This window comes from Furipterus horrens, unplaced genomic scaffold, assembly GCF_987537825.1.
Source record: "Furipterus horrens unplaced genomic scaffold, mFurHor1.1.pri manual_scaffold_3, whole genome shotgun sequence".
Classification (NCBI taxonomy): Eukaryota; Metazoa; Chordata; class Mammalia; order Chiroptera; family Furipteridae; genus Furipterus; species Furipterus horrens.
Window position 1 is genome coordinate 79,887,632 of NW_028327173.1, and position 24,596 is coordinate 79,912,227.

Consider the following 24,596-nt stretch of genomic DNA (forward strand, 5'->3'; position numbering starts at 1 on the left):
TATGACAGAGGGGCACTGACTCTGACTGGGGTTGGGAGTGAGTTGGAGGAAGTGGTCTAAGTGGAGACAGAAACAACAAGAAGGCATTAATCAACTAAAGTAGTGAGTAGAGAAGAGGGGGAAAAGGAAACAGCATGTACAAAGGCCCAGAGGCTAGGGGAAGTGTAATGAGTTTGAGGAACTTGAAGTTTAGTGTGGATGAACTGTGAAGACTAAGATCCTTACCAGTCACAGGAAGGAGTCTGGACTTTATTTTGACAATGGAAGGGACCAAGAAAGGGCTTTAAACAGAGGATTGCTGTATAAAGGTCAAGGAAACTGTTGAAGGAATCCAGGTGAATGAGGATAGATAGGGTGATCTAAACTAGGTAGTGACAGGAGAAAAGTATGAAAATGGATGCAAGAGATCCTTTGAATGCAGACTCATAGAACTGATGATTGATTGAATGTGGGGGTAAGGGAGAAGGAGGACCCAAAGTATAATTCCAATAGGATGAGGGCCCCCAAGTTCTTTAGCCCACAGTGCCTTTAGAGAAGTAAAACACTGATATTAGAGTCTCCACGCTGTTTACCTCCTTCCCTGGACCTCCTCCCACCCCCTGGACACAATTCAAGTTTTTATTTTTTTATGTGAAGGAAACCATACTGTACTTAGCTCTGAGAATTACATATGGCTTCCTTAAGCTATAAGGATAAAACTGTAATTCAACCAACTTCAAAATTTTGCTTTATTCCTTTACAACACAAAGAGAATTTAAAAAGATAAATATACAGCATATGAAGCATATACAGATAATTAAAATACATAAGATAGATCGTGAACCCTGAGAAAAAAGATATCTACTAAGAAGGGCACCTGGCGGCTAACCGGGCTCAAAGTCTAGCAGCCATTTCTATACAGGGACCTCTCATACAAACTGCACTTCAGGAAGAAGCCTCCTCCTGCACTGAACTGTCTGCTTTCGGTGTATTTCTACCATCTGAACCAGCCTTTATAAAAGAATTTCTGCACAGCTCCAACCAACCAGAGCAGCTCTATTCTGATCAATGAGAACAGTGCCATTTGGACCAATCAAACTGCAAGGATTTAGAGTCCTCATCTGCATGAGGATAGACCAATCAGGGACCAGGGGTGAGAACTTCAGATCATATAAGCTAGCTCCTCTCAGGCTCTGAGAGTAGATTTTCCTCTTCCGATGGGTGCAGGGTACTGTTTCCCTGGCTGGAGCATCCAAGATACCTCATCAGAACAGAGTGGAGCTGTCTAGCTGGAGAGGAGCCTGGTGCCGGGACCGCTTCACAGCCATGCTGTTTTCATAGTTGTGCTGTATCACAGTTGAGCTGTTTTGCACTGAATAAGGTTTCTTTTTTCACTGCACCCCAAAATGGGGATTCATGTTGGCATTGTATTGGCACCAACGACCATCAGTTGATAAGACCCGTGCAATTTGTCTCACAGGATGCTCAGAGGGTGGACACAGCTAAGGGGCAGGAGTGAAAAAGAAGGGTTTCATTTGGCACAAACACATTAATGTAAACTGGGAGGTACTCATAAAGATGTCTTCACAATATTTGAAGCTGCAATGAAAGAGAATGCCAACTTCTAATACTGAAGGTAGTCAAATATATTTTTTTCTTTTTTTAGCTGGCATAGCCATTAGCCGTTTAATTTACTCAACTAACCTCCAGTCCATGTGATCAGGCAGTCAAAGAAAAAGATGAGACATACTAAGCATGTCACGACTGGGGAAAATGGATGCCTTTTCATAGGATTCACATAAAATAGCTTATTAGAATATGTTATCTTCTTGGTTGTAGGACATGTCCGACTCCACAACACCAATACCTTCATAATTGTAGTTTCTATCATTTGAGATTGCGTCACTTTTGTTCTTCTTCCTTTTCAATAGCTTTCCTCCCTGCAAGTCTGCTGGTTCAAACATGGCAGAACTCACAGGGTTAAGTCCTTTGGCAAATGGAACCTCAGCCCCACCTGGTTCAGCTGAATCTGAGAAATTGACGGGGGGCAAAAGTAGGTCACTCTGTAGCCTTTTTCTTATTTCTTCTTCTTTCATCTGAAAAGCAGTATTAAAGAACAAAAAAAGAGTCCAAATAGTGTTCTCCAAGTTTTCATAACATTGCCTGTATTTAATGTATATGACTTTTCAATCATTCAGTCATTTAACAAAGCTAAGTTGAGGAATTATGTTGAAGAAGACACATTCTCTACCCTCAGGGAGTTCCTAGTCTAGTCAGAAAAGCCCAGGAGAGAGAAAGAAATGAGGGCTGTCAGAGGAATATGGGGATCACGTGTGCAGGTGCTCCCATCCTCCCCTCCCCTCCCCTCCTCTCCCCTCTGGCCTCAAATAAAGTTTTTCTTTTTTCCTATGAAGAAAACTCCATACTTAGTTCTGAGAATTGGATATTGCTTCCTTAGGCTATATGGATGAAGCTATTCAACCAGCTTCAAGATATTACCTCATTCCTTCACTTCACACAGTAAAAAAATAATAATAAACATACAGCATACTGATCATGAAAATAATTAATGTAAATCTATGCAATTTGTCTAAAAGCTGCTGATAGAAAAGGCTCATCTCAGCAGGCAGACCCGCCCTGCCCCAGCTCAGGCACCTTCTTGCGTTCTGCTACCGCCTGCATCTTCTCCTCTAGGTCCTTTATTGTGAAACCCTTTGCTTCCTTCTTGATCTTGAGTTTTCTCAGCCTGGTTGGTGGCTTCCTCAGTGGCTTCTCAGCTGTGTTCACCTGGAGGAAGACACAGTTCAAAATGTGAATCCTAAAAATATGAACTTTCCAGTGTCAGATTTAAAATAATAATAATAATGAAAACTAGTAACAACAGAACTGAGTCCTAAAGAAAAAAATCTATTAGGTGCCTAGAAAACAAAAAATAAAAACCAGGCTATTACAAAAAAAAAAAAAAAGAAAGAATGCAAAGATATGCTGAAACAGGGCAAGGGCTGAGGAGAAGGGAAAACACTTGAGAAGAAACACAAGATAGAAAAAGGTGGCAGAGGAGCAAAAAAATTTGTGATTCAAGGTAAAAAGTTAAACCTGATGATTTTATAATATGCTACAAGCTGCAATGACTTCCATTTGGAATTGAGATTAGTGTTTAGTACTTCTGGTCTTGTGAAGGAGAGAATGAACCATTACTGAGTAGCAGCTCTGTGCTGGGCTTTGCTGTTGCTACTTTATAAATGTTTACATGACAGCAGAAAAAACCATCCCATTTCATATGACTGACAAACTTTTTAACAGTGCTAATGACTTTCTAATTATAATTCTAATTGCAAAAATAGTAAAATTGTTGTACAGGATTTATAAAGAAATTTTTCACATTTTTTTAAAGAATAGTTTTAAAAATAATATACATCAATTATGGAAAATTAAAATGATACATAAATAATCTTCTAATACTCTGTTTGGCCATCTGGCCCTCAATCATGAACCACTTTAAAGCACATCTGTAATGTTTAATCAAACATAAATGGGATTATACCACAGACACTGCTCTGCAGTTTGCTTTCTTCACTTAATTTAATATGGACATCTTTCCAGCTCACTATACATGGATTTATTATGACTTGGGAAGGTCTTAATGAACTCCAAGGCTTCATTATAAAATGAATTAAATATTATTCTAGATAATTTCTCTAAAGATGTTTAAAGGCAAAAGAGATATTGATATCCACTGTAATCTCTAAAAGACTGTCTCTTGTCAGACTGCAATATTGTAAGTACCAAGAAATTAAATAAAAGAGAGACAATTTAGCATAGAGGGAAAAGGACCCGGATCCCTATGCAGAAAGACCTGGGTTTCAATCCTGACTCAGCCATTCAATTCTGTAACACTTGCCTTCCTCATTTGTAAACTAGGTTTAATGATACTTTTGCACAGGATTATTTTTTTCTGGAAAGAGAGGAGAAATAGGTGGTAGCCACTCAGTAAATGACGATTACTTTGCATTTGGTGAAAGCAGCGGTTTTTTTCAATGACAGCACACAGAATCATAACCAATACGTAACATTTATCACTGGAGGAATGAGAGTTGAAATCCCAGGGGCCAGCAGGCAGGGGGTCTGGCTTTAACCCCTGGCCTACCACTGATACACATGTCCTAAGACAAGGCAACTTTTCTCTTTGGACTAAGGTTTCTCGCATGTAAACATAGTGAGGGGACTGATAACATCTACGCTCCCTCACAGATTTAAGATCTATGATTCTCGGAAAGCCTTTAAAAGGGAAAATATTTGTCAAAGTTTTGGCTCAATTACAGCCTTGAGGCAGTTTTATGTGATGAGTCGTTCATTACAAAACAACTGGGATGTTTGTCAAAGCAACTCCCCCTCCCCCATTGTTATATTATTTTTATGACAATTGGCTTGTAGGCTGCCTACTGACAAAAGCCGTCTGCTGAAAAAGGGACATATTTGCTATGGAGGCTCAACTAGACATACTGTGAAATCAGTATGAAAACCTTTTTTAGGGGAGTTCACTCACAGGAAACTGAAAGAATATAGAATGGTAATCCAAGATCCTACACAGGAAGGTTCAGTCAGGCTTTACATAGGAGTCTGAACCTTGACTAAAATGATTAGATTGGTAGTTCTGACAGAATTTAGGAGTTCCTGTTTGGGTGGACTTTTCCTGTGGCGTTATCACAAAATGATGCCTATAAAATCATGTACCTTCTCCCATTTTGGAAGTTAATCTTACCTGTGCAACCCACGTCCTTTCTTGAGTTTGACTTTTTAAGTAAAAGTATTGAAAGATGTGAGGAAAGATCTGTATTATTTACCACTGGATTTTATGAAGTCAGAATTTATCAGTTATTGGCACTTAGAAACGATAACAAGGATCACATTATACTTAGGAAGGTGCTACCCATAGAAACACTAAAAAAATCAACTTTAAAACTTATAGAAGTTGCTAGTTTCAGTGTTTTAAGAATACAATCAGAAGGCTGCCACGCCCTAAGATGCCATGATAAAATACGGGTTTTTTTTTCCAGCCAACCTAACTATATATATTACTTCTTGCATCCACTGTGTATTCCTCAGAGCTCTCTAATTAACTATTGACCTCCAGATGAACCCACCTTGGCTCTGCCCTCTTCCTGGAGTCTTGTGCACAGAAGGAGATCTGTCATTCCTGCTGTCATGATTAGACCTCCTGGGGAAGGTCAGTCTGAGCATTAAAGGCATTATTGGTCTTTGCCCAGTAACTTGCTCCTCAACAAACTCCCCATGAGGTTCAACAAATAATGTGAGACTCTGATGTAATGTGAACAAACTCCCTAATTGCACTAAAGGTTACCGAGTACAGAAGTTGCTAGAGAAGGGAATAAACTTTGAGCAGACAGAAGGAGTCAAAAGAGAATTCAGCCTTATGTAGGGAGACTGAAGATGACCTAAGAAACAGGGAGAAATAAGTTTGGGCTAAAAGACACCTAAATTGGTTAATACTTACATGGATAAATGACAGCTAATCACATCTCTCTCTGGATAGCCATCCCAATCCATACACATATTTACATGTATGCATAAAACCAATTCACATTTATAATACAGCCACTTAAGTCTTGGTAGAATGTTTTAAAACATACTGATTCACTTGGTCTGATATTTAGCTTCTTAATATTATATTTCTTAACATATCATTATATTCTCTTTAGTGAATATAATGTCTATTAGTATGAATGTGCCTGAAAGCAGGGCATTTTGGAATTGCTGTAGTACTTGCTGACAAGCAAATGATAAAAATTCAGTGAAAAAGGTGAAAAGGAGGTCCTGTGGTGGACTCAGATCTACTATCAACTTCTAGGGAGAGACTGGCTCGCAGGGGAGTCCCCTGATTCAGAAGATGAACGAAGAAACTTCACTTTTCAGCATCTCTTCTTATACATCACTCTAAATAATAACTGAGTTAAAGGTAACAACCTGGCTGGGAACGGGGCAGACTTATAGCTCAAATGCCCTTGTGTTTAAATATACTATTGGTCTACATAAGGAGTCTTGTTTTTAATGTATTCTCAAATCGATTAGTATTTTGTTCCCCATAATATTTAAAAGGCTTTTTTTTTAAGTAATGAAGAAATAGTGTTTACACATCTGATTGCATTTATTACATTGTAGTGACTGTAAATATTAACATCTCTTTCGACCATCCTCTTTTTGTTTCCCTTTATTCTGGTTTGTTTTTTAGCCTATTTTATTATGTATTTTTTGTTCCTAAAAATATTTTTAAATAGACAGTTAAAAGTATTAGTTGTCTAATAATATTTCTATTATTGATATGGTTCCTCTTTTAGTCCTTCAAGTTTAATTCTGATCTTTTCACAGGGTCATTATAACTTTTGGAAAATACTCAAGACACCTGGTGTCTGACGCACGTAAGTTCTCAACTACACCTGAATTGAAAGAAATTTTACCTGAGACAATGAGCAATTATATCTCTCCTTCATTTCCGTATGCTTCCTGTGTATAATCTTAGTTTATACCTGATAATATATAATATTTTCAAGAATACTTTAGAATTCTCTTTCACAATGAATGGGGGATTTCAGTTTCAAAAGCATTAACCCTCCCCAGCTTTATGATGAATTTGAAGGCTTCATGTATTTACATGTTTGTTGAAACTTCGAGACCGTGGTTCTCAGTCTGGGCTGTTCATGGGAATCATGTGGGAGCCTTCAAATGCACTGCAATGGAGGCCCAGCCCCAGCCACGGATCCCAGGTGGAGCCTGGGCACTGGAAGTGCTGAAAGCTTCCTAGGTGATTTAAATGTGCGGCAGGTGAAGGACTACTGCACTAGGCAACACAAGGCACAGCTGTGTAATACTGCTGGCCTGTTGCAAGTCTGGCTTATGTGGGGGCATTTGGCCCAATTCCAAAGCAAACACAAGACAAAACAAAAACCTGCAGTCCTGTCACATTGAAATCCATCTGAGAATACCCAGCTATGCTCCTGACAGCATTCCATCTCTACAGCAGACGAAAACAGCCTTGATCTTTGCCTCACTTGATGATGTTATGAAAGTCAAGGACATAGTTTTTATTTTTATTTTTTAAAAAAGACATCTCTTTCATAAGGCAGCTTATATTAATTAACTTTGTTGGTGCCCTTGCAAGGTCTGAGTCTGAACTCATTCGTCTCTGGTAGTTGGATCACTGGAAAATGCTTTAATGTTACTCCCATTGGCATTAGCATCAAGGTTCCGTAGCATTTCCCTTAAGAAGGCATCGCTTAGATACTCAATGTTTCCAAAATCGATCCTCCTCTAGATTGCTCTCTTGTCTTTTTTTTTTTTGACACACTTCCTTTTTTTTTCTGACTAAACCCCAGAGACTCACCTACAGCTAGGAAAAAAAATCTCTCCTCTCCCTTTCCATATTAAAGATGCATCATATTTAGTACTGTCAAACAAAGTACTCCAAAATGCCTTGTATCATACCATTGTACAAATGTAAATTGTCATTATGTTGGCATTATTTATATGGTCTGTTTTTAACTTCCCCTTTCCCCCACATCCTCTTATTATTGGCAGCCTGATAATACCATTCATAAGGTTTAGCAATCTCCTTTTTATCCCCCAAATACTTTGTGTAGGACTTATTTTCCTTCTTCAAAAAAAATTCCACTTTAGATTTTATTCATGAGTTTTCAGCATTTCCTAAACAGAAAGGAAATTACCTTTATTCAAACACTAAGTGACTTGCTCTAGGTGGCAAACTTGATTTTAAAAAGGCACCTTTTTATTCCCAGATGACTGTTTTCCCTATAACACAGGAGCCATACATATAATTTCTGGTCTCTATTTCCACCATTTCTGTCTCTTTTTTTCTTTCCCATCCATTTTTTCTCAGGCTTCTTTTCTTTGTTATTTCTTCTTTTATCTTCTTTCTTCTGCCTATGATTTAGTACTACTGGTGCTGCCTCTGTGTGTTGGCTTTAAAAAAAACAAATAAGAAAGCAAGACAAAACAACAAAACCTGCTATCCTCTTCACAAATTTACACAGAACTTAAAAATTAAGACCTCCAGGCTTCTGGTCAAGATGGTGGCATAGGTAAACAGGGCTTGCCTCCTCGTACAACCACATCAAAATTACACCTAAACTATAGAACGACCACCCCTCACAACTGTCAGAAATTGACTTGAATGGAAGTCTGACAGCTACAGAATTAAAGAAACCACATCCATCCAGACTGGTAGGAAGGGTGGAGATGCAGAAAAGGTTGATCCTACATCTACATGTGGTGGATAAAAATTTGGAAGGCATATCTCAGGAGTGAGGAGTGCCACCCCCACACCAGGCCCTCCAGCCCAGGGCTCTAGTGCCAGGAGGATAAATCCCCATAACTTCTAGTTGCAAAAACCAGTGGGAATTGAGTTGGTGGAAGAAACTTCTGGAGTCCCAAGCAGTTCCCTTTAAAGAACCCACACACAACTTACTCAGACTCACTCCCTCTGAGCTCCTGCAATGGGGTAGCAGCTTGAAAGGAACCAATGGCATGCAGGAAGGAACTGAAGTGTCTGGCACCAAGGCGAGAGCTGAGGGACAGCTCTCTCTCAGAGAAAACAGTGGGCAGAGACCATTGTCCCTTTCTGAATTCCCGCCCCTCGACAGAACAATAGAGCCTGCAGGTAGGTGCCATATCTGAGACTCCATCAACCTGGCTAATACTGTTTTCCCTGCCCTGTAGATCCCCATGAGCTCTGTCCTGCCCAGCTTATACCTATTAACTGTGACTTTTCTGTATGTGCGGCTTATCTTGGCTCATGTTTCACAACTTCCTAAAATCCTATCAAACAAGCAACAGATGGCCTCAGTGAGCTCCCAGCCCCCATACCTCTTTCTAAGTGGCCCAGGCCAGGCACTTGCAGCAGCCAGCCTAGAGTGATACACTTGGCTTTACCTGGACATCGCCAATCTTAGTACAAGTAGCAGCCATACCAAATTGCTTTATAGCTCATGCAGGGTGGCCATGGGAAAAACACAAATGACATGCACCAGGGAATCTCCAGGGGCTGTGCACCCAGTGGATGGCTACAGACCACATTGGAGCACTACCATGCTGTCCTGGCATAGCTGATCCTCTACAGTAGGCAGAAGTTGGTTGTCAGTGGTCACAGCCAGTTTTTGCAGCTGACTGGCCTGAGTAAATCCTTCCTACTGGCTTGCCAACAGCAACCAAGGCTCAACTACAAGAGAAGGGTATATTCAGCCCACACAAAGGGCGCACCTCAAGTACCATGCTTCGGTGATAGGGAAGGCTATGCCAATGGACCTTACAGGACACCTGCTACATTAGGCCATACTACCAAGACATGAAGTCAAAGCAGCTCTACCTAATACATAGAAATAAACATAGAGAGGCTGCCAAAATGAGGAGACAAAGAAACATAGTCCAAATGAAAGAACAAATCAAAACTCTATGAAAAGAGCTAAACAAAATGGAGATAAGCAATGTATCATATGCAGGGTTCAAAATACTGGTTGTAAGCATGCCCAAGGAACTTAGTGAGGAGCTCAACAGCTTTAAAAATATCTAGCCACTAATTTAAATAAAGAACAATTCACATGGAAACAACAGTAGAGTGGATGAAGCTGAGAATCAAATTGATGATTTGGAACATAAGGAAGCAAAAAAACAACCAATCAAAACAACAAGAAGGAAAAAGAATCCAAGATAACAAGGATAGTGTAAGCAGCCTCTGGGACAACTTCAAGCATTCCAACATTCACATCATAGGGGTGCCCGAAGGAGAAGAGGAAAAGCAAGAAATTGGAAATCTGTGTTAAAAACTAATGAAAGAAAACATCCCTAATTTGGTGAAGGAAATAGACATGCAAGTCCAGGAAGCACAGAGAATCCCAAACAAGGTGGATGCAAAGAGGCCCATGCCAAGTCTCATCATAATTAAAATGCCAAAGGTTAAAGATAAAGAGAGAATCTTAAAAGGGGCAAGAGAAAAAAAGTTAGTTTCCTATCAACTGTCAGTTGATTTCTCAAAAGAAACTGTACAGGCTAGACAGGACTGGAAGAAATATTCAAAGTCATGAAAAGCAGGAACCAACAGACAAGACTGCTAAACCCAGCAAAGATATCATTTAGAATGGAAGGGCAGATAAAGAGCTTCCCAGACAAGGAAAAATTAAAGGAGTTCATCGTCATCAAACCATTCTTATACAAAATGTTAAAGGGGCTTATTTAAGATAAAGAAGATCAAAACCATGAACAAGAAAATGGTAATAAACACATATTTATCAACAATTGAACCTAAAAAACAAACAAAGCAAACAAAAACAGAGACAGTGTCATGTATATAGAGAGCATTTTGATGGTTGCCAGGTGGCAGGAGAGTGTAGGAGAATGGGTGAAGAGGCAAGGGAATTAAGAAGCACAAATAGGTATTTACAGAATAGCCATGGGGATATAAAGTAACAGTATAGGAAATGAAGTAGTCAAATAACTTATAAGCATGACTCATGGACATGAACAATGGTGTGGAGATTGGCTGAGGGAGTTGTGGCTGCTGGGTAGAGGGGGAGCAAAGGGGAAAAGTTAGGACAACTTTAATAGCATAATCAATAAAATATAATTATAAAAATTAGGACTTCAAGACTTTGGCCACAATAAATTAAAATCAGAATAAAAATATTGCTCACGCTAAGGAAAAACAATGATAGATAAGTCAAAACGAATCAACAAAGAAAGATAAGTGTAAAACAACTTTTATAACTATATTTCCTTATACTTGACCTCAGTGTGTGTACATAAATGTATAAGCATATCCATTTTCAGCTTTGGCATTTAGGCCAGTTTTCATTTTTTAAATTTTGTATTATTTTATTTTATTTTTATGTTTATTTTTTCTTTTATTTCCTTTTTCTTTTTTAATATGCTTTATTGATTATGCTGTTACAGTTGTCCCAATTTCTTTTCCCTCTGTTCCCCTCCACCCAGTGACCCCTCTCCCTCCAGCTGTCCCCCACTTAGTCCATGCCCATTGGTTGTGCATATAGTTCTTCTCAACATCTTCCTGTTTACTCCACTCCCTCCTACTATGCTTCTTAATTCCTGTACCATCTCCCTCCCTTTTCCCCTTCCCCCTCCCCAATGACCTCCCCCCAATATGTTCCTCATATCTATAATTTTTTTCCCACTCTCGTTGCCTACTTAGTTTGCCTTTGTTTCGGTTCCCTAGCTTCTGTTGTTGGTTGTTGTGATACAATTTTCATTTTAGTGTTCATAGTTTTGATCCTCTTTCTCCTAAACAAGTCCCTTTAACATTTCATATAACAGTGGTTTGGATTTGATGAACTCCTTCAGTTTTACTTTGTCCTGGAAGCACTTTCTCTGCCCTTCTATTCTGAATGACAGCTTCACTGGATAGAGTAGTTGTGGTTGTAGGTTTTTGCTCTTCATTACTTTGAATATTTCTTGCCAGTCCCTTCTTGCCTTCAGACTTTCTTTTGAGAAATCAGTTGACAGTCTTATTGGGATCCCTTTGCATCTAATCCTCTTCTTCTCTCTTGCTGCTTTTGAGATTCTCTCTTTATCCTTAATTTTTGACATCTTGATTATAATGTGTTTTGGTGTGGTTCTTCCTGGGTCCAGTTGTTTTGGAACTCTCTGTGCTTCCTGGACCTGTAAGTCTATTTCCTTCCCCAAGTTAGGGAAGTTCTACTTCATTATTTTTTCACATAATTTTTCCATTTCTAGTCCTTCTTCACCTTCTGGGAGCCCTATGATTCAGATGTTGGCCCGCTTATAGCTGTCCCATAGGTTTCTGAGCCTCTCCTCATTTTCCTCACTTTTCATTTCCTCTTTCTGCACTGGTTAACTGATTTTTCCTTCCCTATGTTCCTATTTGTTAATTTCATCCCTGGTTTTCTTTCCTTCACCACTAGTTTTATATGTGTTTTTGTTTATTTCAGCAGGACTAGCCTTCACTCCTTCCCCATCTTATTTAAGATCTGCTGTTAGGTCTGTAAGCATTTTTATAACCAAAGCTCTGAACTGTGCCTCAGAAAGATTTTCAATCTGCTGAGCCATTAGATTAGATATTTGCTGTCTGATCAGCTGTGTCACTGGGATCTCTATCATGATCTGTGCCATCTTGAAACTTTTGTGTTTACCTTTGCTTCCTGGGTGGGGCTGTCACACCTCCTACGCTATAGAGGGCGGAGTCCCATGCACTCATCACTACCTGGCAACCTTTCTCACCATGCTGTGGCATTTTGTGTGGAGGTGGGGGTCCAATATGCATTTCTGCCATTCACTCTCCTCTGAGAGAGCGGGAGCCTTCTCCTCTGCCCCTGCCCCCTCTGGACCTCACAGTCCAAGGCAATGGGGGTCTGCATCCCCCAGCATTGGAATCGTGAGCTGACAGGTCTGGTCTGCAGCCAGGGATGCTCCCCAGGTGCTTTTTGCCTCCCCTTAAATACAGGTGTGTCTGTGCTTATCACTGTCTTGCTGCCGTCACCGCAGCTGCCACCGCCAACACAGCTTGACCTCTCTGCCCCGGCTTCGCCACTCCTACCCATCTGGATGAGCATCACTTCTTTATAACTTCATATGTTGGACTTCCATGTAGCTTTATTTTCTGGAACTTGTGGTTATTTCTGGTTTTGTGGTAGTTGTATTCCTTCTTAGTTGTGGAGGGAGACAGAGCGTGTCAGTCTAGCCCTCCATCTTGGATGGAAGTTAGGCCTATTTTCTTATTGGATAAGTCAGAGTTCAGTTTTACATTCACAATTCCTACTACATGGGCAGTGCTTAATAAAAATTGCTGAAAGAATGAGGCATGTTATTTAATGGCATTTATGGCATCTCAAATTTGATAAAATCCAAGATATGTTTTACTGGATTCACTAATCATTAATCATTAGGACAATTCTAGATTCATAGAGAACAGTATGCAGAGAGGTGAGGGAACTTATGGGAGAAAAAACTGGCTTATATCAATGCTGTCTGTATTATGACTAAGATACATATGGCTGGAAATAACTTGTGATCAATCATATTTGATAGCTATTTTTAACTATAAGCTAATGTTAATTATAAAATTACTTGCCATGATGTCGTATGATTCTCCATTTCTAGATACTTTGCTGTGGTTTTGTATTATTCCTTGAACAATTAATTCTTCTAGGATATCTGATGACTTTTGTCGCTCTTGAGCCTGTGGGGGTTGGGATCTATGGATTAATCCATTGTTCGATAAGTCTTCTAAGGGAAAAGAAACAAGAAAGCAAAATTTAAGCTTGAAGATATTGTCAATCAAACGCTAAATGGATGCCAGTTAAGTCATGCTTCTTAATTAAATTATACACTCAATTCTCTTACCTAAATACCCATTTCTATTATAAATCTTTGAATCTTTTGAAGTTCAAATTTTTAATGTTTTAACAGAGGATACACATCAACATAACACACTGTTTACTAAGCAGACCCCATATTAATATAACAAAAAATCTTTCATGTGCTGCTATGTACTACTTTTTTGTTGTAACAACAGTTGTACACTTGGGTACAACTGCATGGGTTCTCTGCACTAATTATGAAGCTAAACCACAGCTAAGAACGAGATACTCTTTTGGTGACTCTTCTGAGTTGCAGTTGGTTACTATGCTTTGTATACAAAGGATAAACAATGTGATGTTGCCAAGAGACTTCTAGTTCTGTAACCTTGAGTTTACAATTACGCCATCTGCTATATCTACATAAGTAAAAATATGCCTTTTTGAAGAGTCTTTGAACCAAAATGGAATTAGAGTCAAGTGATATCAGCTAAATTTTTAATAGTGATTCTAAAAATGGCATTGAAACGGGTTATAGTGTAACCTTTTTGAACTGCACTGAGAGACCTCCCCCATTACAAATCACTCAATTATATAAATAAACAAACAAGCATCCATTTTTACAACTTCACACTGTAAGATAAAAGTACAAAAGGGAGTCTTCAGAAACGAGTTGTCTTCTATTTTGTAACCATCAGGAAGTCTGGATGGTAGCCATATCCATTTCAGCTAGTGGACAGAGTCTTTTCATGAAATTTTTTAACCTGGCACTACATTAAGCACTTCATATATTTTATAACATCTAAATCAAAGATAAAATCTGTAAGAGAGGTATCAGTATCCCTATTTTACAAATAAACAACCTGATATGAGAAAGACTAACTACCTTGCTTAAGGTCACAAGGGTAGTAAGCAAATTAAGTAGGACTTAGACCCAGGTGTGACTTCAACAGCCACACTCTTCACCACCTCGCTATACTCTTCCCAGACATGCCATGTACATGGTTCCACCTGGTCATGCTTCACTTCTCTCTCAGGATATTTCTATTTAAAAATGTCTTTATGGACACACACCTGTCACACAATAAAATGATTTAAACCATTGCTAAAAATGCATAACGTGAACCTAATCATGAAGAAATATAAGACGAACCCAAGCTGAAGACATTCTACAAAATAAATGGTCTGTATCTCCAAATACATCAAGGTTATAAAAGACAAAGAAAAGCCAAGGGACTGTTCCAGATTAGAGGAGACTAAAACCACATGGCAACTAAATTAAACATGTGATCCTGAATTAGCTCTTGAACCAGAAATTTATTTCTAAAGAACATGTGTAAGACAATTGGCAAAATCTGAATGTGGTCTTTAGATGAGATAACTGTACTGCATCATTGGTAATTTCCTGATTCAGATCCTTGTACTGAGATATTGCAAAGAATGTCTTTGTTTCTAGGAAATACATGCTGGTGTATTTAGGAGTAAAATATCATTATGTCTGTAACTTACTCTCAGAAAAAATATACAGTACTTGTATATGAGAAGGGGAGAGAGGGAGGGAAGGATGAAGAGGGGGAAAGACTACAAAAGTGCAAATGTGGTACAATGTTAATATTTGCACAATCTGGGTACAAGAATATAGGAATTCTTTGTTTTTTGCAACTTTTCTTCAATCTAAAATTATTCAAAATAAGAAGGTTTTTATCCAAAAGACAATATTTGGGAAATGTAAGTGTGAAATTTGAAATTTTTAACAAATATACTCTGCAGAAGGCAGATGGGAAACTGGGTAGAGAATAATAGAAAGCTTGGGACACTAGTTCTTATTCATTCTGTGCTAAAAGCTTTCTTGAAAACTAAGTTACACTTCGTTTTGGAAGCATCTGCCTTGATAGTTCACTCCCTTGCCAAGCTAGTCTCTGCAGCACGTCCTGCTCACCGGCAGACCTCCCAATCCTGCTTTCAACAGTGTAGGGCTGACAGGGCTGACTGTCCCAGGGCACACCCTGGCCCCTGTTCGCCAGGCAATCTCTAGTTTGTAAATACCATAGATACCGAGCATTCATATTGCACTGTAAGAGGCAGTCCCATCAACAGTATTTTCAGAGAGAAAAAAATCCAACACACAGAGAGAGGGAGAGGCTACCTTACGCTGCATCCCGTCTCCTGCCTCACTCTCAGAGATCATGTCTGCACCAACCAGAAGCCCATGTCAAGGGTGAATATGAAATTTGGGACAACCTGAATGTGTATGAGAGCCCAAGAAAAACAATCTCATTCATAATATATCTATTTTCTAATTCTAACTTGTTTCTAGGGAAGAATCTGTAGCAATGAAGAATGAAGTGAAAGCCTTTTGTCCCAAATAAAAGACAGTACTTTTCCTTGAGATTTGCTAAGTTCAATTCGTTTCACAGGCAGATAAAATATAAGTCAGAGCTCTTATATCAACACCAGGGGGTAACTGAAGTGAAAACACGCCATAAGAAAAATATTTAGAAACACATCATTGCAAGGGGCATACTAGGTCATGATTACTTCTTTTATGTTTTTGAAAGATTCCTTCATTGTATATTTGTGGATACTTTGAATGGGGAGAAATAAGGGAAACAGCCTGATGCAGGTTTTGTGGGAATTTAAAGGAATTTAACCAAAGCCCATGCAACTTCTATTCTTAAGGCCTATTACCAACCACCAATGAGGCTCTTAGTTAAAGGGGGGAAAAAGATGGTTTAATTACTGCATAACCAGAAGAATAATGATTAGCAATATTTATTTACATAATGAGGGCCTAAGCCTAAACTCTAATGTCTTAGAGATGGGGACCTTAAAATTTAGGGCACTATTTTGCCCACACAGAGAAGGAAAACTCTGACTCCAAAAAACCTCCGCTGCCTTGCGGCATACCTCTTCAGGGGAAAGGCTAAGGGAGTAAACCCCGACAGAAAATCCGGAGCCGGAGTCCCTAAGGCGGTTTGACGTTGTAGTCAACACCGGCAACTCCTGCGGCGCACCTGAACCCAAGCTGTATCGACTCCGTCTTTCCCTTGGACCCTTCAGCTGCGAAGAGAGGGGGGGTCTGTTGCATGGGCAACAGCAGACCCTCCATATCACCCTGCCCAGGCTCTGTAGCTTCAGCGTCATCGCACTTGATTCAACACGGGAGGAGACAGATACCGTGTCACTCCCGAGTCGGACTGCACAGCCATTCTCGGCGGTGCAGATAGACTCTTAAGAAGCTACACCATCATCTCTCGAGACGGACGGCTGCCGACGATTTTGCCCACAAGGCTGTGATACAGAGGTCATCAAACACATATTACGAAATATATTTAGAGAAAGAGTATGTTATGGAGATTAACATGAATGGGGGCTTTTACCTAAATTTATTCTTCTGTTTCTTCCATTAAGAGATGGGGAACTTTCTGGGATGGTTCCAGGTAAGCTTTCCAATGGCACCTTTTTCTCCAGGCCTGCTGGGCTGCCCACAGAGTCCTTGCACAGTGAAGCCTCAGGCTGGAGTCTGAAAAGCTCCCTGGAACAAGTCACACTAACATCAGCCTGTGAAAAGGGAATCATTTTAGAAAGTCAAGATTTCTTAGAAAATGGTTTCTTGGAAAATGAAGGTAATGTCACAAGATTGGCTTTGTGAACGCTTAGGTAACTAGTATCTGTAGTAGGTTGAATAGTACCTTACTTGGCAGAATGATTTTGTAGGTGTGATTAAATTAAAGACCTTCAGATGGCAAGATTATCCTGGATTGTCCAGGGGGACCCAGGGTCCTTACAGGAGGGAGGCAGAGGGAGGTTTGACTACGGAGGAGAAGGTGAAGTGATGATGGAAGCAGACAGACCTGGCAATGAAGATGGGGAAGGGCCTCTAATCAATGAATGTAGGCAATGCAGCCCTAGAAGCTAGAAAGGCAAGGGAAAGTCCCCTCCACAGAGCCTCTGAAAGAAACCAGCCCTGCTAACTTCTTGATTTTAGCCCAGTGAAACTGATTTTGTAATTCTGACCTCTGGGACTGTGAGGATACAGTTATATTGTTTTAAGCCACTAAGTTTATGTTAATTTGTTATAGCAGCAATAGAAAACTAATACACAGTTGACCCTTGAACAACAAGGGTTTAAACTGCTTGGATCCACTTATACACATAATTTTTTCAATAAATACAGCCAGCCCTCTCTGTACCCATGGGTTTTGCATTTGTGGATTCAAACAACCACGGTTCAAAAACAGTATTTTCAATTTGCAGTTGGGAATGTGAAGATTTGTAGGGCCAGTTGTATACATTGTTTGCACCATTTTATATAAGGGACTTGAGCACCCTCAGCTTTTAGTATCTGGGGGAGTAGGGGAGGGTCATCATCCTGAAACCAATTCTTCATGGACACCAAGGGATGACTAATTAAGTTTGGGGGGAATTAAAAATTATACACAGAGTTTCAACTGCAAGAGGTAGTGTTAGGGGTAACACCCTGTGTTGTTCAAGGGTCACCTGTAATATCAAGTATGAATCTTTCAGGTATAGCTGTTATGCTGAGCATTTTGAAAGATATAAAAATTAACAAGTTCATAATCATCAAATGTAAAAAATAAAGATACTGCTGTGTAAAAAATTTTTTTAAATTTTTTAATTCTTATGAGAGCATTTGCTTATTGATTTTAGAGGGAAGAAAGGAAACACTGATGTGAAGAAGAAACATTGATCAGTTGCCTCCCATATGCATCCTAACCAGGAATCGAACCTGCAGTCTAGGTATGTGCCCTGATGGGAAATAAAACCCACAACCTTCTGCTGTATGGAATGATGTTCTAACCAATTGAGTCACATAGCAGGGCTAAAAATATTTTTTGTAGTGAAACTAGCTTAATTGTTTTTACTGATTAAAAAATAATACACAGTCATAATATTAATTAATAATATTTAATGGTGGAAAGACGTCATCTGGTTGCATTGTAGTATGTTACGTAACTATATCGCAATTTAGTTAACTAAATCCTACTAAAGGACACCAAGGCTGCTTCTAACTTATCAATATAATAAACAATGTTGGCATAGTATCTGTGCATATGCATCAGCGTGAATTCACCCAATCATCCATGAGGACAAATTTCTAGACATGGACATGCCAAATCAAAGGATATACACATTTTTATATCAATATGTGTTTCCAGAGGGCCCTCCACAAATCCTGCACTGACTTACAGTCCCACCTTCTCCTTTTAAGAATGTCTATTTCTTCATACCACAACTCAGCTGCTTGTAAACAGGTCAAAGCACAGCGTGAAAAGGAGCTATGTGTGGTTTAGTAAACCACTGGCTCCAAAATGAGGGTCGGTGTCAAATGTTTCATAGTTCTACAGCAAAAGAAGAAATATAAGAAAAAGCTAAATTAATTCAATTTAAAGAACTGGCATTTATTTTTAGAAGAAATACATTTTAAATGCTAAATATGTTCAGGAAAACTTCTCTCATATCTCTCCTAACATCACATCCTCTCTCCCAGTGTTGGCTCTTCTTTCATTGCTTGGTTTGCAGCTTTGCCACTTCTCATTCAATAGAAGCTTCTAGATGTTATCAGCCAACCTCTTCTCTTACCTAAGACACATACCAGAGGAAGTCTCTTCAGTAATCTCAGAAGAGATAAGAACATAAGCATCTTCTGCGAAATATTGTCTTCTGGCTATTCTTCTTTATGTCTATGACTTTACATTTTTGACCCCGCAGGAATTCCTTTTCTCCTGAGTCTTTGAGGGGCCTCAGGATTCCGGCCTCCAATGCCTGCCCCTTTGTAGCATTACCCTGATATACTGGTACAAGTTTGTATCTTTTGGGGTATAGCAAAAGGTGTTAAAAAGGAGAATGCTTGAATTAAGTCTTAATGAATGAATTTCCAATGAGCAAAGAGGAAAGGTCATTTTAGAAGGAAAAGCAAACACAAACATGAAACAATACTGTGTGTCCATGAACTTGAATTGAACCTGAATTATTCCATTGTAGCAGAAACAGACTGAAGTAGAAAGTGGCAGGTGCTGAGGTGGGGAAGGGAAGTCTTTTGTGACAAGTAAAAGAGCTTGATTTTGTTTTGAATGCAACAGTAATCCTTTGCAGGACTGTTATATGTGGAAGTAAAATAAATGATCGGTTGTGTTTTTTCAGAAAGATCACTCGAGTTAGTGCAATGGCGAGAACTGAAGGGAGGAAGAAACAAAACAGGGAAGCCTGTTAACAATTACTGTATTACTGTCCACGTGAGATTTGATTAAACAACAGCTAGAACAGCAACAGTAAAAGTGAGGAAAAGAGGTGGGCTCAGAAATATTAGAAAGGTATAAAACGGACCTCAAAGAGCTTCAGTCTGAAGGAGGGGGGTTCCCTTCTGGCTCTGAATTAGGACTCTACAACTAAACAGAAAACATTCCTTTATAAATCAGGAAAACTGAATAAGGAGTAGGACACTAGCATGAAACTCTTGATACTTTTACAATAAAAATCAGACAAATTTTGTAAAACCTAAGGCCATTTGACACTTTCTAGAAGCACTCCAACCTGTGAAGTCCCTCAGAGGCTATGGAGAAATCACTATGGCGAGGTGTGGCCCCTTACCCTCAGGGTCTCTGAGTTCAGTGGGTGACTCTCACTGGTTATGAGACTCACATAGCTCCTACCACCTTGTTGACATAACATGATCACTTCAGCTACACCAACAGCAAGTTTATTGTGCCAAGGACTAATTAGTTCTGTGGCTCAGGGCTACATCGGAAGCTAGGGGAAAAAAATCGACCAACTGAACAAACAAAGTAAGCAAACAAAAACTCAACCGGATCTGAAATTAGAATCAGCACAAGGAGAAAGCCTGAGAGCAGCTACGTGCTTTTCTCTTCCTCTCACCATCTGCTTTCTTCATAGACACAGTTATTCCCATGCAGTCCCTGTAGAGTAAGCCCGCTGGGAAAAGTCTTTACAGATAATGCATTATATGTTATTATATTATTATGTAATACTTATCATTGTATCAGACAGGGTGTCCTTTTCCTTTGTTATGTACATGTATACAGGGTGGAGCAAAAGTAGGTTTACAGTTGTGAGTATGTGAAACACTTTATTCTTATATTATTGTTAATTATTGTATTATTTTCCATACAAACAACTGTATGCCTATTTTTGCCCCACCCTGTATATTTATTTTGTTTTGTTGTTGTTACACATAACAGAGGAAAGGGAGAGCCTATCTGATGCTAATCTTTTGGGGGTTCTCAGTTCCTATTGAAGTTAAAGACCATATTGGGCAATCTTTCCCGTCTTCCCAAATAAACTGGCAAACCCCAATATCTGCAGTGATAGTAAGATAGATATTCTCACAAGTTCATTTCGCAGATCTATCTTTTATTGAATTAGTGAAACACTAAATAACACACAGGGATTAATTTTGCCATTTCACATTTCCCAGGGGAGATCTTGAAAAATTTAAGTGATTTAACAATAAAAACCATAAACAAAATGCACACATTGGAGTTGAGAGCAAACTGAAATATTTTCAGTCTAAAAAGTGTCTTTTCACTAACATATTCTGTCAACTACAAATTAGAATAGATTTAAATGCCACGACCTTGAATGACCAACCTCCCAATTGTTTCATGGAAGTCACTAATCCAGGCCTTAGCAAGTTCTCCCCACAGAGGCTTATTTAGGTACAATCTGCCTTCAAGCTCTGTTAGTGGCCCAAACTTAAATTGTAGCAGATGAAGCACAATTTTTCAGCATAAAATAACATATACCAGCCTTCAGAGCCAGAGAAGAAATTTAAGATTTCTCGTTTTTGAAAACTGAGAATGTCTTTCAAGTATCTTATCTATGTGCAACACATTCTGGAAATTTTAACCCAATTTCATAATCTACATTTGGGAATAGATATAGTTAAAAGACTAGAGATATTTACAAATTAATTAGACCTATGCTTCTCAGCCATATGTCAAAAACAGTTTTCTTCTTCTTTCTGTGCATGCTGAGTTTATATTTTCACACCAGTAAGTCTTATCTTATCAATGGGACTCGGGGGTGGGAGGCAGGGAGGTGGGTGGAAGGTTTTATTTTTTCCTTGAGATGAAGTTGTAGCAGAAGGACAGACTCAATGCATTTCTACATTTTGCATCAATTTTATTTTATACTTTATTGTCTTGGTGATAAAATATGATCAATTTTACACATAACTGAAAAGCTGAGAATTCCAAGCTAACAGTTATGAATGAGAATCATCAACATTCCAAAAAAGGTATTGACTTCAACTATGGACAGGGTTTCATTTGGTTTGGTTTGCAGGGATCATATGTATTCTAAGGCTTTTGGGAAACATTTTCCAAACAGCTTGGAGACAGTCATTTATCAAGGCTCCCTGGAGCTTAAACTTTCTTAAATCAAATTATTGGCAGATACATTTTATAACTATATTTGTCCACAGACATTAAGGAAGAGTTTGTTCTTCAAAATTTATTTTTTTTAGTTTACTCAAATGAATAAAATAATAAGTGGAAACTCTTGAAAAGAGTAATCAGAAATATGCTCTTCAAAGAATTGGACTTTAAGAAGTATTTAGTCCCTTTAACTGACAATAAACAAGAATTATCTTGTCAAATATTAGGGGAAACTATAAAGGATCCTTAGAGGTCATCTGTTCCAATATAGCCTGTCCTTTTTTATAACAAGCAGAAACTTCAAATTAATCAAATAGAAGGAGATTTCCCCCAAATGAAGAAACGTTTCCCATCATTTCTTATTATGCATTATTTTATTGCAGTGACTTTTCACCATTTTAGACAAGGTAAGGTGAAGAAAAAGTATGAAGGCAGGTCTCAAGGAATTTGATTTAGAATATTTTAAAGTTGTGCCACCAAGAAGCATAAATATTTCATGCAAGCAAACATGTTCATCTAATTTTAAAGACACTGTTGAACTACTGAACTCACAGTCCTGTGAATTTATGAAGATAACTGTTCTGATAGATGGTGTTTAATTAATAATTATACCTTTCCCAGATCCGATTTCCAAAGTCAAGTGCTTGGGGTAGGGAGAGAGAGATATACATGTGAGTCTACTCTGAATCTATTTTCAGGTTATTTTAATACCAGATTTCCTCCTTGCTGATGGTCCTTAGTCTAGTTATGCTACTAGGAGACAGGCAGACACTAAGGAATGGGAGGAACTAAGAAGGGCTTTTTTTTTCATTGCTTTTGGAGAGAGGAAGGGAGAAACATCGATGAGAGAGAGAAGCATTGATTGGTTGCCTCCTGGATACTCCTAAACTGGGGATCATACATGCCCAGATGGGGATCAAACCCGCAACCTACGCATGTGCCCTGAGTGGGAATTGAACCGCAACCTTTCAGCTATGGGCTGACGCCCCAACCAATTGAGCCACACCAGCCAGGACATAGCACAGCAGGTTCTTGTCTGGGGGGCAGGAAAGTTCATGAGTGAGGGGGACTGGAGAGAAGATGACATTAGAGAGCGTAGTGGAACCAAATGTCAAGGGTTTTGCACACTCCAGAAAAAAATTTTTTTAGGAAGGTAGGTGGCAGTGTGGGAGGCAGACTGGTTCAGATGGTGACAGGAGAGGCAGAAGAACCCAGGAAGAGGCACTTGGGCCCTAAATGTAGGCAGTGGCAGCTGGGGTGGAAAGCAGATGTTTTCTGCTGGCCTCCCCTAGGGCAGCAGATGCCAAGCCTGAGTCTCAGTCTTTATTAGACCCTGGGTTGTTTTTTGACTCCAGGAGCCCAGCAGACGTCCCTCACGCAGAGTATGTGCTGTAACTGGCACTGAGTAGTGTCTTACGTCGCCTGTGGATAGAAAGAGTGTGTTCTTTACACTGTAGTTCCAAAAATGCCCTTTAGGAAAGGTGACAGGCTGGACTTAAATCAGGCTGGGCAAATTTATTAACAGTGTTATCTTTCATTCTTAAAAGTATCTTACTTTTGCTGATAAATTATATGGTATCATTAACTTTAGGAAGCCCCTCTCGAAGAGACTTGTGGGTTCTTAGTTCTGTTTGTGGAATGTCGTTTGTGGTGAGGATAGGAAGAAATCATGGACTTCATTTCTGCTTGGACCAACCCATCCCTCCATTCCCCACCCTGGAAAAAAATTCCCCTGCAGGTTTCCAGAAGAATTAAGGAGGATGCAACCTTGAGAGAACGTGGAAAGTATTGGAATGAGACCTTTGAAGATTAGATTCTTTCTCCAAACAAGCTGTGCAGCCTTGGGAAAGTTGTCTACTTCTCTGGGCCTCAGGGCCTTCAAGAAGCAAGGGAGATCTCTTTCAGCTCTAAGTAATTCCCAAAGGGCCCACTTTCTGGAAGCCGATAATATATGCAGCTCCCAGGTGCTCTCACCTGCCCCTGAGAATCACCACCCAACCCAGCTCTGTGCAGAACACACCACTCACCTTGTCCCCGCCTCTGCCCCTGCCCATGCCTCTGCCCATGCCTCTGCCCCTGCCCCTGCCCCTGCCCATGCCTCTGCCCCTGCCCCTGCCTCTGCCCAAGCCTCTGCCTTTGCCCTGGAGTGTGATCATCTTCGCTATAGCTCTTGAAACACAAGACTCTTAAAGCTGGTCCTGCAGCAGCAAGAATCCCGGTTAAAACAGCAGTTAAACACTGCATGGATAAAGTTGGTCCCAAGCCGCCCAGCCTACAGCCCATCCACCATGAGCCCCATCAGACCCTGCTCGGACCCACTCCAGCCTCCCCAACGCGTGGCAAAGGCTTTATGCCTGATTTGTCTGTTTTACCTCGAATCCCTCTTCCCAGCCCCTCCTGGGCTCCGGGACGGATCTCTGTTCCTCAGCAGGCTGGGAAGGTCCGCAGCCCATGCTGCGCACTGCGCACTGCGCGCTCCTCCTCTGGCGGGTTCGGCTGTGCGCCCCCGGCGCTCTCCCAACTGCGTCCCTGAGCCCAAAGGCTCCCAGTCCTGCACCTCCGTCCCTTGTGCCCCAGGGCCTCTGTCTCTCCCACGTCCAGCAAGGAAAGGCTCAGCAGGAGGCGCTGGGCACTTGTGCAGTTGCCAGGAACTGTTGCCACAATAAACAGAATCACCCGACCCTGGGACTTTTGTAACGGAAAACTAGAAGATCAGAGGCATCTCATTCACTACTGGGATGCAAACTGCAGCTCTCTCCAAATAGAAGTGAGGAGGAAATACCGCTGCTGGCCGAGTTAGAGTTTGAAGTGCCCTGGTCGTAAGCATCCTGCGTGGACTTCTTTC

General features: G+C 40.0%; 1 protein-coding gene across 1 annotated transcript; it reads right to left on the reverse strand.

The window, feature by feature from the left end:
* Positions 1-714: 714 nt before the first annotated feature.
* On the reverse strand, positions 715-24,380 carry STMND1 (stathmin domain containing 1). The gene is made up of 5 exons (XM_090271750.1): positions 24,124-24,380; positions 16,715-16,895; positions 13,109-13,260; positions 2,635-2,766; positions 715-2,075 (listed from the first exon to the last, which is right to left on the reverse strand). The coding sequence occupies exons 1-5, from the start codon at positions 24,202-24,204 to the stop codon at positions 1,791-1,793; spliced, it is 831 nt and encodes a 276-aa protein (XP_090127876.1). The 5' UTR covers positions 24,205-24,380; the 3' UTR covers positions 715-1,790.
* Positions 24,381-24,596: the final 216 nt, after the last annotated feature.